The following is a 16,380-nucleotide window of genomic DNA, read 5'->3' as shown; positions in this document are numbered from 1 at the left end:
ACTAGAGGCCTGGATACAACTGGAGACCAGGATACAACTGGAGACCAGGATACAACTAGAGGCCTGGATACAACTGGAGACTAGGATAAAACTAGAGACCAGGATACAACTGGAGACCAGGATACAACGGGAGACCAGGAAACCACTGGAGACCTGGATACAACTAGAGGTCTGGATATAACTTGAGGCCTGGATACAACTGGAGACCAGGATACAACTGGAGACCAGGATACAACTAGAGGCCTGGATACAACTGGAGACCAGGATACAACTTGAGACCAGGATACAACTGGAGACCTGGATACAACTCGAGACCAGGATACAACTTGAGACCAGGATACAACTGGAGACCTGGATACAACTCGAGACCAGGATACAACTGGAGACCAGGATACAACTAGAGGCCTGGATACAACTGGAGACCAGGATACAACTTGAGACCAGGATACAACTGGAGACCTGGATACAACTCGAGACCAGGATACAACTTGAGACCAGGAAACAACTGGAGACCTGGATACAACTAGAGGCCTGGATACAACTTGAGGCCTGGATACAACTAGAGACCAGGATACAACTAGAGGCCTGGATACAACTAGAGACCAGGATACAACTTGAGACCAGGAAACAACTGGAGACCTGGATACAACTGGAGACCAGGATAGAACTGGAGACCAGGATACAACTAGAGACCAGGATACAACTAGAGGCCTGGATACAACTTGAGACCAGGATACAACTAGAGACCAGGATACAACTAGAGGTCTGGATACAACTAGAGGCCTGGATACAACTGGAGACATGGTAAAAACTAAAGACCAGGATACAACTACACTTGCTAATAATCAAACTCATAACCATGAGCACTGAAGGTTACAACAACACAAAGTGGCCTGCAGAGTTACAGCTGAGAGAAAAATAAACTGACCTGGAGCTTCAGCATGTTCAGCTCAACAACAAACACTGTGACATCACTGTGACATCACTGTGACATCACTGCTTGCTCTCATATTTACGGCGGTTCAATGTTTGTCATCGACAACCTTCCATGAGAACGAAATGGAAGCCTGTTGGCGCTCAGTCGTCATGTGATCATCATTCAGAGATAAATTTGATCTGATCCATGAGACCAAATTTAAAATAAAAAACATCATCTGGACAGCAGATCTCTGTGTTTATCGTTAAAACTGATGTTCACCTGTGTTACTGGTACCTGATGAGTATAATTAATGCCCAGAATGGTTGGTGTGGTTTCAACTTCAGCATCAATCTTGTTGGGTCATAAAGAACATCTCTGAACCAGGTCAGGTCAGAGCAGACTGATCTGGGAGCAGACCTCTAGGACTCAGCTGCAGCCCTGCCTGGCTGCTGTGTACAACACGAAGTAAGGCCAGTAACAGTATGAGCAGCCATCTGCATTGTGTATTGGACCAAACTGGCCCGGGCCAGACCGAATGATCTGCAGCATAAGGATGTTGGGTCAGGTAACTGTGAAGGAACCTGTAAACACTGAGGGAGGCGGAGCTGAGCTCACCTGCAGCTTATCAACGTGGCGTGTTTGAACTCTTGATTGATTGGACCTGTAGTTTACCTGTGTGCTACCACCTGAACACTCTTCATCATGCACACAGACAGTGGCACATCTGGAGATCTGGGATATTTCTGGTGTCTGAAGAGGTTTTGTTTGCTCCTTGGATCAGAACCTTTTAGCTTCTCTGGACCAACCTGTAAACAGCATGTTGGTCCAGATGTTCCTCTAAGCTTGTCCTGGAGGATCAGTTTTCAAACCTCTGCTGGGTTCTAAGTCAACCTGCTGAGTATGGCGTGCAGGAGGATCCACTTCACATGATGAACCACCTCAGCTGGTTCTGGTCAACATGGAGGAGCAGGTCTGCTCTGTGGGTTCTGATCACTGCCTTCATTCCCCTTATAAGCAACAAGACTTTTTAGAAGACAAAAACATCTCAGGACATTGGATGTTTCAACCAAGCTTCTCTAATGCAACATGATAAAATGTGCAATTAGAAAACATTGATAGAAACACCATGAGTCACAGAGGAGGCCAGGCCTGCTCCCCCATCGCACCGCGAACCAGCCTGCAGAGACACCAGCAGCCTGTTCAAACATGCCACACTAATGCTGCTGCGGAGTCGACATCCAGCCTCAGGCAGATGTTAGCCAGCAGGACCTGCAGCTGTGATCACTGACGGCTCACAAACATGAACTGAAGCTGAACGAGTGCGGAGGAATGTAACAATGATTTTCTCTACAGCTCAGGACGGGGGCGGGGCAACGTGGGGTTCAACGAACGATCAGCAGCACTTCTGAGGTAGCTGGGTGGGCTTGTCAGTCAATCTGGTGGTCTTGGCTCCGGGAGCCGCTGGCACCTCCACGTCCACGCGCTCAGACATCTTCACACAGATGATATCCACCAGGCGCTCAAACACCTGCCGCACGTTGATGTTCTCCTTCGCACTCGCCTCATAGTACTCGAAGCCTGCGGGAGGAAGCAGACGGTCAGATTTCTGACTCCAGTTTCAGAAAACAAGACTCAGCTGTGGCGTGGAGATGAACACAATTAACTAAATTAATTGGACTGTATCCTTCAAGTACCTTGAGATGACACTTTGGCGTTTTATAAATAAAACTGAACTGAGTTGAACAGAAAATAAAGTTCACTTTTACGCTGATAACGCTGTGTTTTATAGCTGAGAGACTGGGTGGTTCTGATCCTAAACTGTGAAGTCAGAGTCAGGTGCTTACCTCTGGAGTAGTTTTTAATTCTTGTGTTTACTTGTGTAAACATTTTCATCATCTTATAATTTTATAATCAGTTGAATAACAAGGGAACAGTGATTGATATTCTCTGATTATTCTCTTTTTAGGTCAGGTTACCAAGTAGTTAACATTAAATTATGGAAGCACCAGTTACCACAGTGAGGCATTCAGCACCAGTTACCACAGCGAGGCATTCAGAACCAGTTACCACAGTGAGGCATTCAGAACCAGTTACCACAGCGAGGCATTCAGAACCAGTTACCACAGCGAGGCATTCAGAACCAGTTACCACAGCGAGGCATTTAGAACCAGTTACCACAGCGAGGCATTCAGCACCAGTTACCACAGCGAGGCATTCAGAACCAGTTACCACAGCGAGGCATTCAGAACCAGTTACCTCAGCGAGGCATTCAGAACCAGTTACCTCAGCGAGGCATTCAGAACCAGTTACCACAGCGAGGCATTCAGAACCAGTTACCACAGCGAGGCATTCAGAACCAGTTACCACAGTGAGGCATTCAGAACCAGTTACCACAGCAAGGCATTCAGAACCAGTTACCACAGCGAGGCATTCAGAACCAGTTACCACAGCGAGGCATTCAGCACCAGTTACCACAGCGAGGCATTCAGAACCAGTTACCACAGCGAGGCATTCAGAACCAGTTACCACAGCGAGGCATTCAGAACCAGTTACCACAGCGAGGCATTCAGAACCAGTTACCACAGCGAGGCATTCAGAACCAGTTACCACAGCGAGGCATTCAGAACCAGTTACTACAGCAAGGCATTCAGAACCAGTTACCACAGCGAGGCATTCAGCACCAGTTACCACAGCGAGGCATTCAGAACCAGTTACCACAGAGAGGCATTCAGCACCAGTTACCACAGCGAGGCATTCAGCACCAGTTACCTCAGCGAGGCATTCAGAACCAGTTACCACAGCGAGGCATTCAGAACCAGTTACCACAGCGAGGCATTCAGCACCAGTTACCACAGCGAGGCATTCAGAACCAGTTACCACAGCGAGGCATTCAGAACCAGTTACCACAGCGAGGCATTCAGCACCAGTTACCACAGCATTCAGAACCAGTTACCACAGTGATCCAGCAGGTTAAGCATCACAAACGCTGAAAACTTGAAACTGATGTCTATCAATCAGCTGATACAACTTTTGATTGAGACCAGGAGGACCAGGAGGAGAGGAGTGTCTGAGTGAGCTCTAACAACCAGTCCCTATGTGAGAGACAGCAGCAGGCCTGGGATCAGCCTCAGGTCTTCATGTCAGAATCAGAATGGAGTTAAATTACAGTAAAGTACAAATCTGAATAAAGCTCTTTGGGGTTTTGTTGGTCACTACCTGGTTTACTTTTAAATGTTCTAACCTCATATACTTGTGGTGGGTCTGGTTCTTCTCTGGTCTGGTTCTTGTCTTGTCAACACATCAGTGCATGTGACAGAATAAACAAGCTGCATGTCAGTGAGAGTTTGAGCTTTGCAGCAGAACCGGATGCAAATGTGTTTTCAGATCCAGACTGCACCAGTGGACTGTCTGAAACCTTTTATTCACAGAACAAATCACCACATTTGTGTCTCCTGTTATCCTCAGCTCAGTCTATCAACTACATTACCCATGAGGCTCAGCGGCTGGTTTCTCTACAGATGATGGTGAAACAGATGAGTCACGTTTCAGCTGATTATTTTCTCCCTGACTCTTCCATCAGACATTAAAACTGAAGGTTTCCAGCAGATTTTCACAGCAGCGTCTCACCAAGCTGGTCGGCCAGGTGTTTTCCTTTCTCTGGAGGTACAACCCGCTCCTCGTCCATGTCGCATTTGTTGCCCACCATGATGACCTGGGCGTTGTCCCACGAGTACGTCTTGATCTGCGTGGCCCTGCAGAGACACAGTAATAGCAGTCATCAGCTGACACCATATCTGGGCTTTGTGCCTGTTGATGGCAACATCTTCAAGGTCACCGAAAAACAGGCAGATTCTACTTTATGAAAACCCACAGTAGTCATGTTTCCATCCCAAAGGGATTCAGATCATTGGGAAATGCGCATTAAAAGATATTTGAGTCATGTGTGTTTCCATCAAAAGTACGGACTTTGGTGAAAACTTCTAACTCGCGCAAGTTTTCCGCAGGTTGGCATGACAACCAGCCTGTAAACGTTTTACCGGCTTCCCGAGCCGGAATGTGTCACCAAGGAGAGAGGACTTGAACCTTTATTAAGAATCAGGCAAGTGGTATTGGAGCTGTCAGCCCAGTTAGTCCAGTTAGTCCTGGCAGTTAGAGGGGCTGTCATGCAAGAGGTGTTATTTAATGCTGGTCCAGGCAAAGATCGGGGTGAAAGTGCGCTCCGTCAGACTTGATGCGAACACAGCTGTTTCCATCAATCTGGGATTCTGATACGCACCTTGTTGAGAATAAAAGTTTCTGTGTTCGACCAAGTCTGTGTCAGCAGAGTTCTTCCTGCATCCTCTACAGGCTGTTTGAAGGCGACCATCCCCAACACACCACACAGCCTTCCAGCCAATCACCTACCAGTCTTGGACGGCGTTGAAGGACTCCTCGTTGGTGATGTCATACATCAGAATGAAGCCCATGGCGCCGCGGTAGTAAGCTGTGGTAATGGTGCGGTACCGCTCCTGCCCCGCCGTGTCCTGGAAACAAAAACACAGAAAAGTCATCATGAAGCCGTCAGAACAATCAGAACCGACTCCAGAACACAACCCACTGCAGGGTCCTGCAGGGTCCACTGAAGCATCACCGTCACTGCAACACTCAGAGCTCAGAGCCGGAGGAGCAGAAAGAGCAGAAAGAGCAGAAAGAGCAGAAAGAGCAGGAGGAGCAGAAAGAGCAGAAAGAGCAGGAGGAGCAGAAAGAGCAGAAAGAGCAGAAAGAGCAGAAAGAGCCGGAGGAGCAGAAAGAGCCGGAGGAGCAGAAAGAGCCAAAACCAGAGCAGAAACCGAACAAACCGGACTGAGCCTCATCAGGTGGACAGAACCACGGCGAGTTTGTCATGAGTTTACAGGTGAGAGATTCTGCTGCAGCTCCCAAGACAGAAAACACATGGTCCTGTGACACACCTGTTCACCTGACAGCAACCTGACCAGCTGTGTTCTTCATCAGTCAAACATCATCACTGTGAGGGGCCACAGCGTCTTTTTCACCATTTCAGTCATTGTTGATTTGATGGAGACAGCTGCTGACTTCAGGTGTTGAAATGAAACAGGTTCACACAGTTAAAAGCACGTTTTCTAAACCCTAAGTCTCAAAGAAAACCTCTCGAGTCATGGTTGCCAGGTACAGTCACCTGTTATACTATTGGTCATGTGGAAAAGAAAGCTTTACACATCAGGACACAATAAAAACATCATCTGCTCCTCATCAGGTGGTAAAACTCAGTAAATCCAACCTCAGGTGAACAAAAACACGGGACATATTACAATATTTACCACAATTTCACCACAAATCAACCTGTTGAGTCTCTTTGTGGATTTTGTCTGCAGACCAGTGTCCTTACTAAACATTAAAGGATCATTCTGCTGTATTTCAGCTGCTGTCTCCATCTGTTGGGTGTTGGGTTAGGAGTGAACACAGAAACCAGCCTCCTACCATGAACATGTGAGATCCTCTGAGTGAATCTGAGTGTCTGTTGCTCAAAACTGAAATAGTTTGAGCCGTTCCTGATCTGAAGCTGACTTCTTCCATCGATCTGCTCTGCAACAAGCTGAGTCTCACTTTGACTCACAGCCATCTCCACCCTCCGTTCTGCTAAATTTAGCTCTTTGTGCGTCTCTGCTGTGACTCAACGATCCCAATTTGAATCATTTCATTGAACGACGCAGTCGGGGCTCATTTATGGTTAATTCACTGAGATCTGATGTGGAGCGTCATCATATGTGCACGCCCAAGCGTGCGCGCCCAAGCGTGCGCGCCCAAGCGTGCACGCCCAAGCGTGCGCGCCCAAGCGTGCACGCCTCAGGCAGCAACTGATTTAGCTCAGAAATGTGTTTTTGGGATGACATCACAGTGTTCTGACGTGTCCAGAAGTAACGGACGGCTGCCATTCATCCGTGGCAGTAACTACTGTCCTGCTGGAACAGGAAGTCAGATGAACCCAACTATGGAACAATTCCTCACAGTCAGGCTGATCAACAGAACCAGAACCTCCGGTCAGGGATTAACCTAAGACCTTATCTTTAGTCTTTAGTGTCTGAACACGCTCACATGAAATGGGACATTTTACCCGTCATTTAAGGCTTCTTCCTCTTCAGTCCTCTGACCAACTGACACAGAGCAGGTCGTCTGAGACCTGAAGAAGATCAAACTCATTCAGAGCCAAAAGGACAGCTGTTAGTTGGAGTTCATATCTGCCTGCTGTTCATGGAGCTGCACAAAGCCCTGAACGTCATCCTCAGCAGCTACTTCAGCTCTGACCCTGTTCTGGAATAATGAGGAAATCTCAGAGCAAATCAAAGAGAAATTCATGACTATTCTCTGGTTATTCTCTGATTATTCTCTGGTTATTCTCTGGTTATTCTCTGGTTATTCTCTGGTTATTCTCTGATTATTCTCTGGTTATTCTCTGGTTATTCTCTGGTTATTCTCTGGTTATTCTCTGGTTATTCTCTGATTATTCTCTGGTTATTCTCTGATTATTCTCTGGTTATTCTCTGGTTATTCTCTGGTTATTCTCTGGTTATTCTCTGATTATTCTCTGATTATTCTCTGGTTATTCTCTGGTTATTCTCTGGTTATTCTCTGGTTATTCTCTGGTTATTCTCTGGTTATTCTCTGGTTATTCTCTGATTATTCTCTGATTATTCTCTGGTTATTCTCTGATTATTCTCTGGTTATTCTCTGATTATTCTCTGATTATTCTCTGATTATTCTCTGATTATTCTCTTTTTAGGTCAGGTTACCAAGTAGTTAACATTAAATGATGGAAACACGTGTTCAGACTAAAACATCAGATCAACATCAATTTATTGACTTTAAGACGAAGATTAAATGATTGATCATCTGTCAGTTATTGGATCAATCGGAGGCTTGTGGTTAGATATTCTGACCACATTTGAATTTAGTTTCAGTCTGATTTCACTGTCTGATCATAAGATACAAAATATTTAAAACCTAAGGACCAACCCGAGGACCAACCTAAGGGCCGACCTAAGGACCAACCCGAGGACCAACCTAAGGGCCGACCCAAGGGCCGACCTAAGGACCAACCCAAGGGCCGACCTAAGGACCAACCTAAGGGCCGACCTAAGGACAAACCCGAGGACCAACCTAAGGGCCGACCTAAGGACCAACCCGAGGACCAACCTAAGGGCCGACCTAAGGACCAACCCGAGGACCAACCTAAGGGCCGACCCAAGGGCCGACCTAAGGACCAACCCAAGGGCCGACCTAAGGACCAACCCAAGGGCCGACCTAAGGACCAACCTAAGGGCCGACCTAAGGACAAACCCGAGGACCAACCTAAGGGCCGACCTAAGGACCAACCTAAGGGCCGACCCAAGGACCAACCTAAGAGCCGACCCGAGGACCAACCTAAGGACAAACCCGAGGACCAACCTAAGGACCAACCCGAGGACCAACCTAAGGGCCGACCTGAGGACCAACGTAAGGACAAACCCGAGGACCAACCTAAGGACCAACCCAAGGACCGACCTAAGAGCCGACCTAAGGACCAACCTAAGGACAAACCCGAGGACCAACCTAAGGACCAACCTAAGGGCCGACCCGAGGACCAACCTAAGGACCAACCTAAGGGCCGACCCAAGGACCAACCTAAGAGCCGACCTGAGGACCAACCTAAGGACCAACCCAAGGACCAACCTAAGAGCTGACCTGAGGACCAACCTGAGGACCGACCTGAGGACCAACCTAAGGACCAACCCAAGGGCCAACCTAAGGACCAACCTAAGGGCTGACCCAAGGACCAACCTAAGAGCCGACCCGAGGACCAACCTAAGAGCCGACCTAAGGACCAACCTAAGGGCCGACCTGAGGACCAACCTAAGGGCCGACCTAAGGACCAACCCAAGGGCCGACCTAAGGACCAACCTAAGGACAAACCCGTGGACCAACCTAAGGGCCTACCTAAGGACCAACCCAAGGGCCGACCTAAGGACCAACCTAAGGGCCGACCTAAGGACAAACCCGTGGACCAACCTAAGGACCAACCCATGGACCAACCTAAGGGCCGACCTAAGGACCAACCCAAGGACCGACCTCAAGACCAACCTAAGGACAAACCCGTGGACCAACCTAAGGACCAACCCGAGGACCGACCTAAGGACCAACCTAAGGGCCGACCTGAGGACCAACCCAAGGGCCGACCTAAGGACCAACCCAAGGACCGACCTCAAGACCAACCAAAGGACAAACCCGTGGACCAACCTAAGGACCAACCCACGGACCAACCTAAGGACAAACCCATGGACCAACCTAAGGACCAACCCATGGACCAACCTAAGGGCCGACCTAAGGACCAACCCAAGGACCGACCTCAAGACCAACCTAAGGACAAACCCGTGGACCAACCTAAGGACCAACCCGAGGACCAACCTAAGGGCCGACCTAAGGACCAACCCAAGGACCGACCTCAAGACCAACCTAAGGACCAACCCATGGACCAACCTAAGGACAAACCCGTGGACCAACCTAAGGACCAACCCATGGACCAACCTAAGGGCCGACCTAAGGACCAACCCAAGGACCGACCTCAAGACCAACCTAAGGACCAACCCAAGGACCAACCTAAGGACAAACCCGTGGACCAACCTAAGGACCAACCCATGGACCAACCTAAGGGCCGACCTAAGGACCAACCCAAGGACCGACCTCAAGACCAACCTAAGGACCAACCCAAGGACCGACCTCAAGACCAACCTAAGGACAAACCCGTGGACCAACCTAAGGACCAACCCGTGGACCAACCTAAGGACCAATCCATGGACCAACCTAAGGGCCGACCTAAGGACCAACCCAAGGACCGACCTAAGGCCCAACCCAAGGACCGACCTAAGGGCCAACCTAAGGACCAACCTAAGGACAAACCCGTGGACCGACCTAAGGGCCAACCCGTGGACCAACCTAAGGACCAATCCATGGACCAACCCGCGGACCAACCTAAGGCCCAACCCAAGGACCGACCTAAGGGCCAACCCATGGACCAACCTAAGGACAAACCCGTGGACCGACCTAAGGGCCAACCCGTGGACCAACCTAAGGACCAATCCATGGACCAACCTAAGAGCCGACCTAAGGACCAACCCAAGGACCGACCTCAAGACCAACTTAAGGACAAACCCGTGGACCAACCTAAGGACCAACCCGTGGACCAACCTAAGGACCAATCCATGGACCAACCTAAGGGCCGACCTAAGGACCAACCCAAGGACCGACCTCAAGACCAACCTAAGGACAAACCCGTGGACCAACCTAAGGACCAACCCGTGGACCAACCTAAGGACCAATCCATGGACCAACCTAAGGGCCGACCTAAGGACCAACCCAAGGACCGACCTCAAGACCAACCTAAGGACCAACCCGAGGACCAACCTAAGGACCAACCCGGGGACCAACCTAAGGCCCAACCCAAGGACCGACCTAAGGGCCAACCTAAGGGCCAACCCAAGGACCGACCTCAAGACCAACCTAAGGACAAACCCATGGACCAACCTAAGGACCAACCCGTGGACCAACCTAAGGACCAATCCATGGACCAACCTAAGGGCCGACCTAAGGACCAACCCAAGGACCGACCTCAAGACCAACCTAAGGACCAACCCGAGGACCAACCTAAGGACCAACCCGGGGACCAACCTAAGGCCCAACCCAAGGACCGACCTAAGGGCCAACCTAAGGACCAACCCGGGGACCAACCTAAGGCCCAACCCAAGGACCGACCTAAGGGCCAACCTAAGGGCCAACCCAAGGACCGACCTCAAGACCAACCTAAGGACAAACCCATGGACCAACCTAAGGACAAACCCGTGGACCAACCTAAGGACCAACCCAAGAACTGAAGGATGCTGAAAGATGTTGTGGAGGCGTCTCACACAGATGTTAAACATGTTGTCTGTCACATACTTTCACACCTGTGACCACTTTACTGCTGTTCTGGGTGATTTTGAGTGTTCAGATTTGCTGCTGCAGCATGATAAAAACTACACTTCCCATGATGCACGTCTGCAGGAGCAGAAACTGCAGCTCCTCCACACATCTGACTGTTACTGTGTGTCGGTTCTATATTTACATCTCAGAGGATGCACACAAACACACAAATATAAGCACACACACACACACACAAACACACACAAACACACTCACACACACACACACTCACACACACACACACAAACACACACAAACACACTCACACACACACACACTCACACACACACACACACACACACACACTCACACAAACACAGACACACACTCACACAAACACAGACACACACTCACACAAACACACACACACACACACACTCACAAACACACACACACAGTATTGTCTTTGGTGGCAATTAAAGGGACGTCTGAGAGACACAGTAGGAGAAGTCTGTGTTTGTGTGTGTGCGTGAGCGTGAAGAGCTGTTGCCATGGCAACACCATCACCCCAGACAAAGCGAGCTGCAGTCTGAGCGTCAGAACATCATGTCTCTTTGAGCTGTTCGGCCTCAGTTTTACATCGTCACATTTCACACGTTACAGAGCGATCTGATGATGTCATGTGGTCAGACGAAGCCTCGCTGAGTCACAGATGGTCAAACATGTCCACCATGTTTACCTCGTTCACCAGATCAAACACAGTGGTGTGTTCAGGAAACTTCGTCCAAACCCACGCAACCCGAACCTACGTCATGGTGAAAGTAGGCGGGGCTAAAGCTCAGCATGACGCTGGTCCATAAACAGGCTGCAACAGAACATCAGGATGGAGATTAAACTGATAAGATGAGATCTGATTAAAGATGAGGAGCAGGCGGGCGGCTACAGGAGAACTTCAGGGAGGGAACTCCTGATGCGTCCGCATCATGTGACCACATAGGAGGAATAAAGCGAGACAGGCAGCGTGTGGACCTGCCGCCCAACTGAACCGGGACTGTCAGATCAGGCTGAGAAAAACCTGTTTCTTTTACAGGTCCAGTGAATGCATCACTGTGAAAGTAAAGGTTCACCTGTCCATCACCTGCCCCGCCTTTCAGCCGGTCACCTGACCAGCTGCTCAGAGTTAGCTTCATGATTTCTGTATGAAAGCAGCTGAATGTGTTTATATTTCCACCCTTTTTGATTCAGGTTTGCTCAGGTATTTCTCTGAGCCGCAGAGTTTCTGTCAGTGTTCATGTCGTCGATTCTCCTTCTGGGTTTAATAAGACTAAAATGGAGACGCTGACCCCTGACCCCTGACCCCCGAAGCTCCACCTGAGGTAACCCGAGTCCTCTGCCTCCCCTGCTCCACACACACCTGAACCCTCCCCTCCAGCCTCACCCAGATCTGCAGCTTGATCCTCTTGTCGTTGCGATACACCGTCTTCACCTTGAAGTCGATGCCTACGGTGCTGACAAAGGAGTTGCTGAAGGAGTCGTCAGCGTAGCGGAACAGGAAGGAGGTCTTCCCTACGCTACTGTTCCCGATGATCAGAAGCTTGAACATGTAGTCGAAGTTTTGGTCAGAGCCGTCCCGCTGACCGAAACGCTGGTCTGCCTTCGCCATCTGAGGAGGAGAAGACCAGACCCCGGTTATCTCCCAGCATGCACAGGAAACCATACAGATGAGGACCGACCCAAGCAAGCGACACACAGAGAGTTTCAGGGTTAGTGATGAGCCTCAGAGCGCCATGGCTGACTATCTGATGCATGCATGTAAGCAGCTCTGTTTCTGGTCTGAAAGACTGGATTCTAATGAAGAAACTGACCTCAGCCACCAGATATTCTTCAGTATTTGTATTAAAATACTGACTCCATCAGAAAATATGAAAATAAATCATAGATGGGAGGTTTTGGGGCTTTGCTTTTCCTTTTGAATGCATCATGAGTTTTAAACTGGTTAAACTGGATGAAACGTTTTCCCAGACTGAGCTCGACCCACCGGCCTCTCCTCATCGGTCTCTGTGAAGGTGAAGAAAGACTCAAGTATACAAAAGTAACTGAATAACGATTATCATGTTGATAAAATGTTAATTATTCATCCATCCATCCATCCAACATCCATCCATCCATCATCCATCCATCCATCATCCATCCATCATCCATCCATCCATCATCCATCCATCCATCATCCATCCATCCATCATCCATCCATCCAACATCCATCCATCCATCATCCATCATCCATCATCCATCCATCCATCCATCCATCCATCCATCCATCATCCATCCATCATCCATCCATCATCCATCCATCCATCATCCATCCATCCAACATCCATCCATCCATCCATCCATCCATCCAACATCCATCCATCCATCCATCCATCCATCCATCCATCCATCATCCATCCATCCATCCATCCATCCATCCATCCATCATCCATCCATCCATCCATCCATCCATCATCCATCATCCATCATCCATCATCCATCCATCATCCATCCATCCATCATCCATCCATCCATCATCCATCCATCCATCCATCCATCCATCCATCCATCCATCATCCATCCATCCATCCATCATCCATCCATCCATCCATCATCCATCCATCCATCATCCATCCATCCATCCATCCATCATCCATCCATCCATCCATCATCCATCCATCCATCCATCATCCATCCATCCATCATCCATCCATCCATCATCCATCCATCCATCCATCCATCATCCATCATCCATCCATCATCCATCCATCCATCATCCATCCATCCATCATCCATCCATCCATCCATCCATCCATCCATCCATCCATCATCCATCCATCCATCATCCATCCCTCTCTCCAGCTTCTCCTGGGCGATCCTGAGGCCAGATGGGAAATATGATATATGTGTTTTTCTTAATATTGTATTTTCTTTGTTTGTTTCGGTGAAATCTGCTCAGAAAAACGTTGCATTTAGGGTCTACTGAAGGTGGAAAGAGCTTCAGCTTCAGTTCTTCATCATCAACATTTATCAGTTTATTTATTTTATTTTTTATTGTTTTGAAAAAGAACATTTTGATCATTAAAATAGCATCATAATCCTAAAATATATGAAGTGTTCATGCTGCAGATTCTGATCTCAGGTACATTCACACCTCAGCTCTGTGACCTTTGAGTGAAACTCTGGTCATGTGACTCCTTTTCAGTCCATTGAAGCCAGCGACTCCCTCTGAGCACGTGCTAACAAAAGCACTGTCTCCATGACAACGGAGCAGGCTGCAGCTGATGGAGGCTGGGAGAGGAAGGTCTGTGAGTCCATATTTTCTCAGCTGTGGATCTGAAAGTGAGATTCTGTTTCATCACGAAGGAAATCTGTGACACACAAACACAGCATCTCACCTGAGTGCCGTCACCATGGAGACGCACAGAGCAAACACAGGAGACGCTCTCCGGGTGAGACAAGACCAGGTAAATAACACAAAGCTGTGAACCAGAGCCCAAACAAACCACACTGGTTTATTTCAAAAGTGTCCACTGATTCCAGTCCAGAGTCCTGACCCCCCCCTCCCCCCCCCCCCCTCTTCACAGTTTTCACAGTTTCACAGTTTTAATTTGGACATTTTCTGCTTTTTCCCTCATCTTCAGTCCTTGTACCTGATCATTTTTAGATGTGTTTTTTCTTTGTTCAGCCGCTTAACTCTGACCTTTGAACCCTTCAGGCAGGAAAAAGGCTCCTAACTCAAGGGATGAACCAGTGTTGTGTCGACACAGAACAGACAACTTAGCAAAGTTAAAGGCAGCCCACATCCAAAGAAGAGCTTTGGGATGTCCTTCAAGAAGCCTGGAGAACTATTCCTGAAGACTCCTTAAAGAAATGACAGAAAGCTTGTCTCAGAGGGTTCAGGCTGAGTTGGAGAATAAAGGAGCTCAGACCAGAGATTCACTTTAAAGCTGCTGAGAACTGATAAAAACTCTGTTTCTGCCTCAGATTCTGGTTTATGTTCATGTTTCAACATGTTTCAGTGAATCTCTGCAGCTGCTTCCTGTTTTTATATAAATTATAGGAATAAATGAGGCTGATCAGGACTGTGGAGCCACTCGGTCTCAGCAGCAACATTAAACCGCCTGTATGACAGCATCAGACACGTCCTCGGTGTGTTTTAGATGATTTCATCAATAAATCTGAGGGTATAGATCAGAAATCAGCCGATTGATCGAGCGCGAGGAGGGTGGCGGCTCATCGCGCTGAAATAAACATACATGTGAGGCTCAGTGTGATGGAGAGGAGCCAATCAGATGATCAGAGTTTTGGAGCCTGCTATGTGCACGAGCTCAGGTTCTATATGTTCGTCAGTGTGCGTGTGTGTGCGCTCACGTCTCACCTCTGCTGGGCGGGTCTGACGCGCGCTCTGTGCACCTGATGAGGACGACAGAAGCTTCCTCTTCTTTCTCAGCGGCGGGTCCTGGTCTGAGCTCAGAGTCCGGGATCGGTGCGTTTTTCCTCGCGCGCAGCTGCTTCACGCACGGCTTTACGCGGACATGCTGCGATGATGGAGGGTGGAGCAACGTTTGGACGCGCGTGCGCTGCTGCCGCCTCCTCTTCCTCTCTGTGAATGAAGAAAGCGGTGTGCGCACGCGGCTCTTCTGCGGCCAATCACAGCGCGCGCTGTGAGTCATGACTGGATCAGGACACCTGGGGAGACACAGACCATCTGCAACACACACGCACGCACATGCGCAGGTTCACTGTGGAGCAGCTTCAAATTCAGAGGATCAATAATCAACTGATCATCAGTTCCTGCAGCGTCACAGAACATGTTTGTCAGCCTGAGGTTCTCCTGGGGTCCAGAGGAGGTTCTGAGGTCCAGAGAAGGTTCCCTGAGGTCCAGAGGAGGTTCTGAGGTCCAGAGAAGGTTCCCTGGGGTCCAGAGGAGGTTCTGAGGTCCAGAGAAGGTTCTGAGGTCCAGAGAAGGTTCCCTGGGGTCCAGAGAAGGTTCCCTGAGGTCCAGAGAAGGTTCTGAGGTCCAGAGAAGGTTCCCTGGGGTCCAGAGGAGGTTCTGAGGTCCAGAGAAGGTTCCCTGGGGTCCAGAGGAGGTTCTGAGGTCCAGAGAAGGTTCCCTGAGGTCCAGAGGAGGTTCTGAGGTCCAGAGAAGGTTCCCTGGGGTCCAGAGAAGGTTCCCTGAGGTCCAGAGAAGGTTCTGAAGTCCAGAGAAGGTTCCCTGAGGTCCAGAGAAGGTTCTCCTGAGGTCCAGAGGAGGTTCCCTGGGGTCCAGAGAAGGTTCCCTGGGGTCCAGAGAAGGTTCCCTGGGGTCCAGAGAAGGTTCCCTGGGGTCCAGAGGAGGTTCCCTGGGGTCCAGAGGAGGTTCTGAGGTCCAGAGAAGGTTCTGAGGTCCAGAGAAGGTTCCCTGAGGTCCAGAGAAGGTTCCCTGGGGTCCAGAGAAGGTTCTGAAGTCCAGAGAAGGTTCCCTGAGGTCCAGAGAAGGTTCCCTGGGGTCCAGAGGA

At 49.3% G+C, this 16,380-nt stretch overlaps 1 protein-coding gene across 1 annotated transcript; it reads right to left on the bottom strand.

The window, feature by feature from the left end:
* Nucleotides 1-378: 378 nt before the first annotated feature.
* rab3b (RAB3B, member RAS oncogene family) lies at nucleotides 379-15,478 on the bottom strand. Its single transcript, XM_072388817.1, has 5 exons — nucleotides 15,261-15,478; nucleotides 12,288-12,512; nucleotides 5,324-5,442; nucleotides 4,547-4,671; nucleotides 379-2,497 (listed from the first exon to the last, which is right to left on the bottom strand). The coding sequence occupies exons 2-5, from the start codon at nucleotides 12,510-12,512 to the stop codon at nucleotides 2,313-2,315; spliced, it is 654 nt and encodes a 217-aa protein (XP_072244918.1). The 5' UTR covers nucleotides 15,261-15,478; the 3' UTR covers nucleotides 379-2,312.
* Between the last annotated feature and the right edge of the window lie 902 nt (nucleotides 15,479-16,380).

The sequence above is a fragment of the Leuresthes tenuis genome, unplaced genomic scaffold (assembly GCF_036924035.1).
Source record: "Leuresthes tenuis unplaced genomic scaffold, fLeuTen1.0.hap1 SCAF_7, whole genome shotgun sequence".
In the NCBI taxonomy this organism is placed as follows: domain Eukaryota; kingdom Metazoa; phylum Chordata; class Actinopteri; order Atheriniformes; family Atherinopsidae; genus Leuresthes; species Leuresthes tenuis.
The sequence above is the reverse complement of the archived record's forward strand: the minus strand, read 5'-3'. Positions and strand labels throughout refer to the sequence as shown.

Coding starts and splice junctions, on each gene's coding strand:
- rab3b (XM_072388817.1), bottom strand. CDS start 12,512: ATGGCGAAGGCAGACCAGCGTTTCGGTCAGCGGGACGGCTCTGACCAA. Junction 5,443..12,287: donor GGATCAAGCTGCAGATCTGG/GTGAGGCTGGAG, acceptor TTTTGTTTCCAG/GACACGGCGGGGCAGGAGCG. Junction 4,672..5,323: donor TTCAACGCCGTCCAAGACTG/GTAGGTGATTGG, acceptor GTGTCTCTGCAG/GGCCACGCAGATCAAGACGT.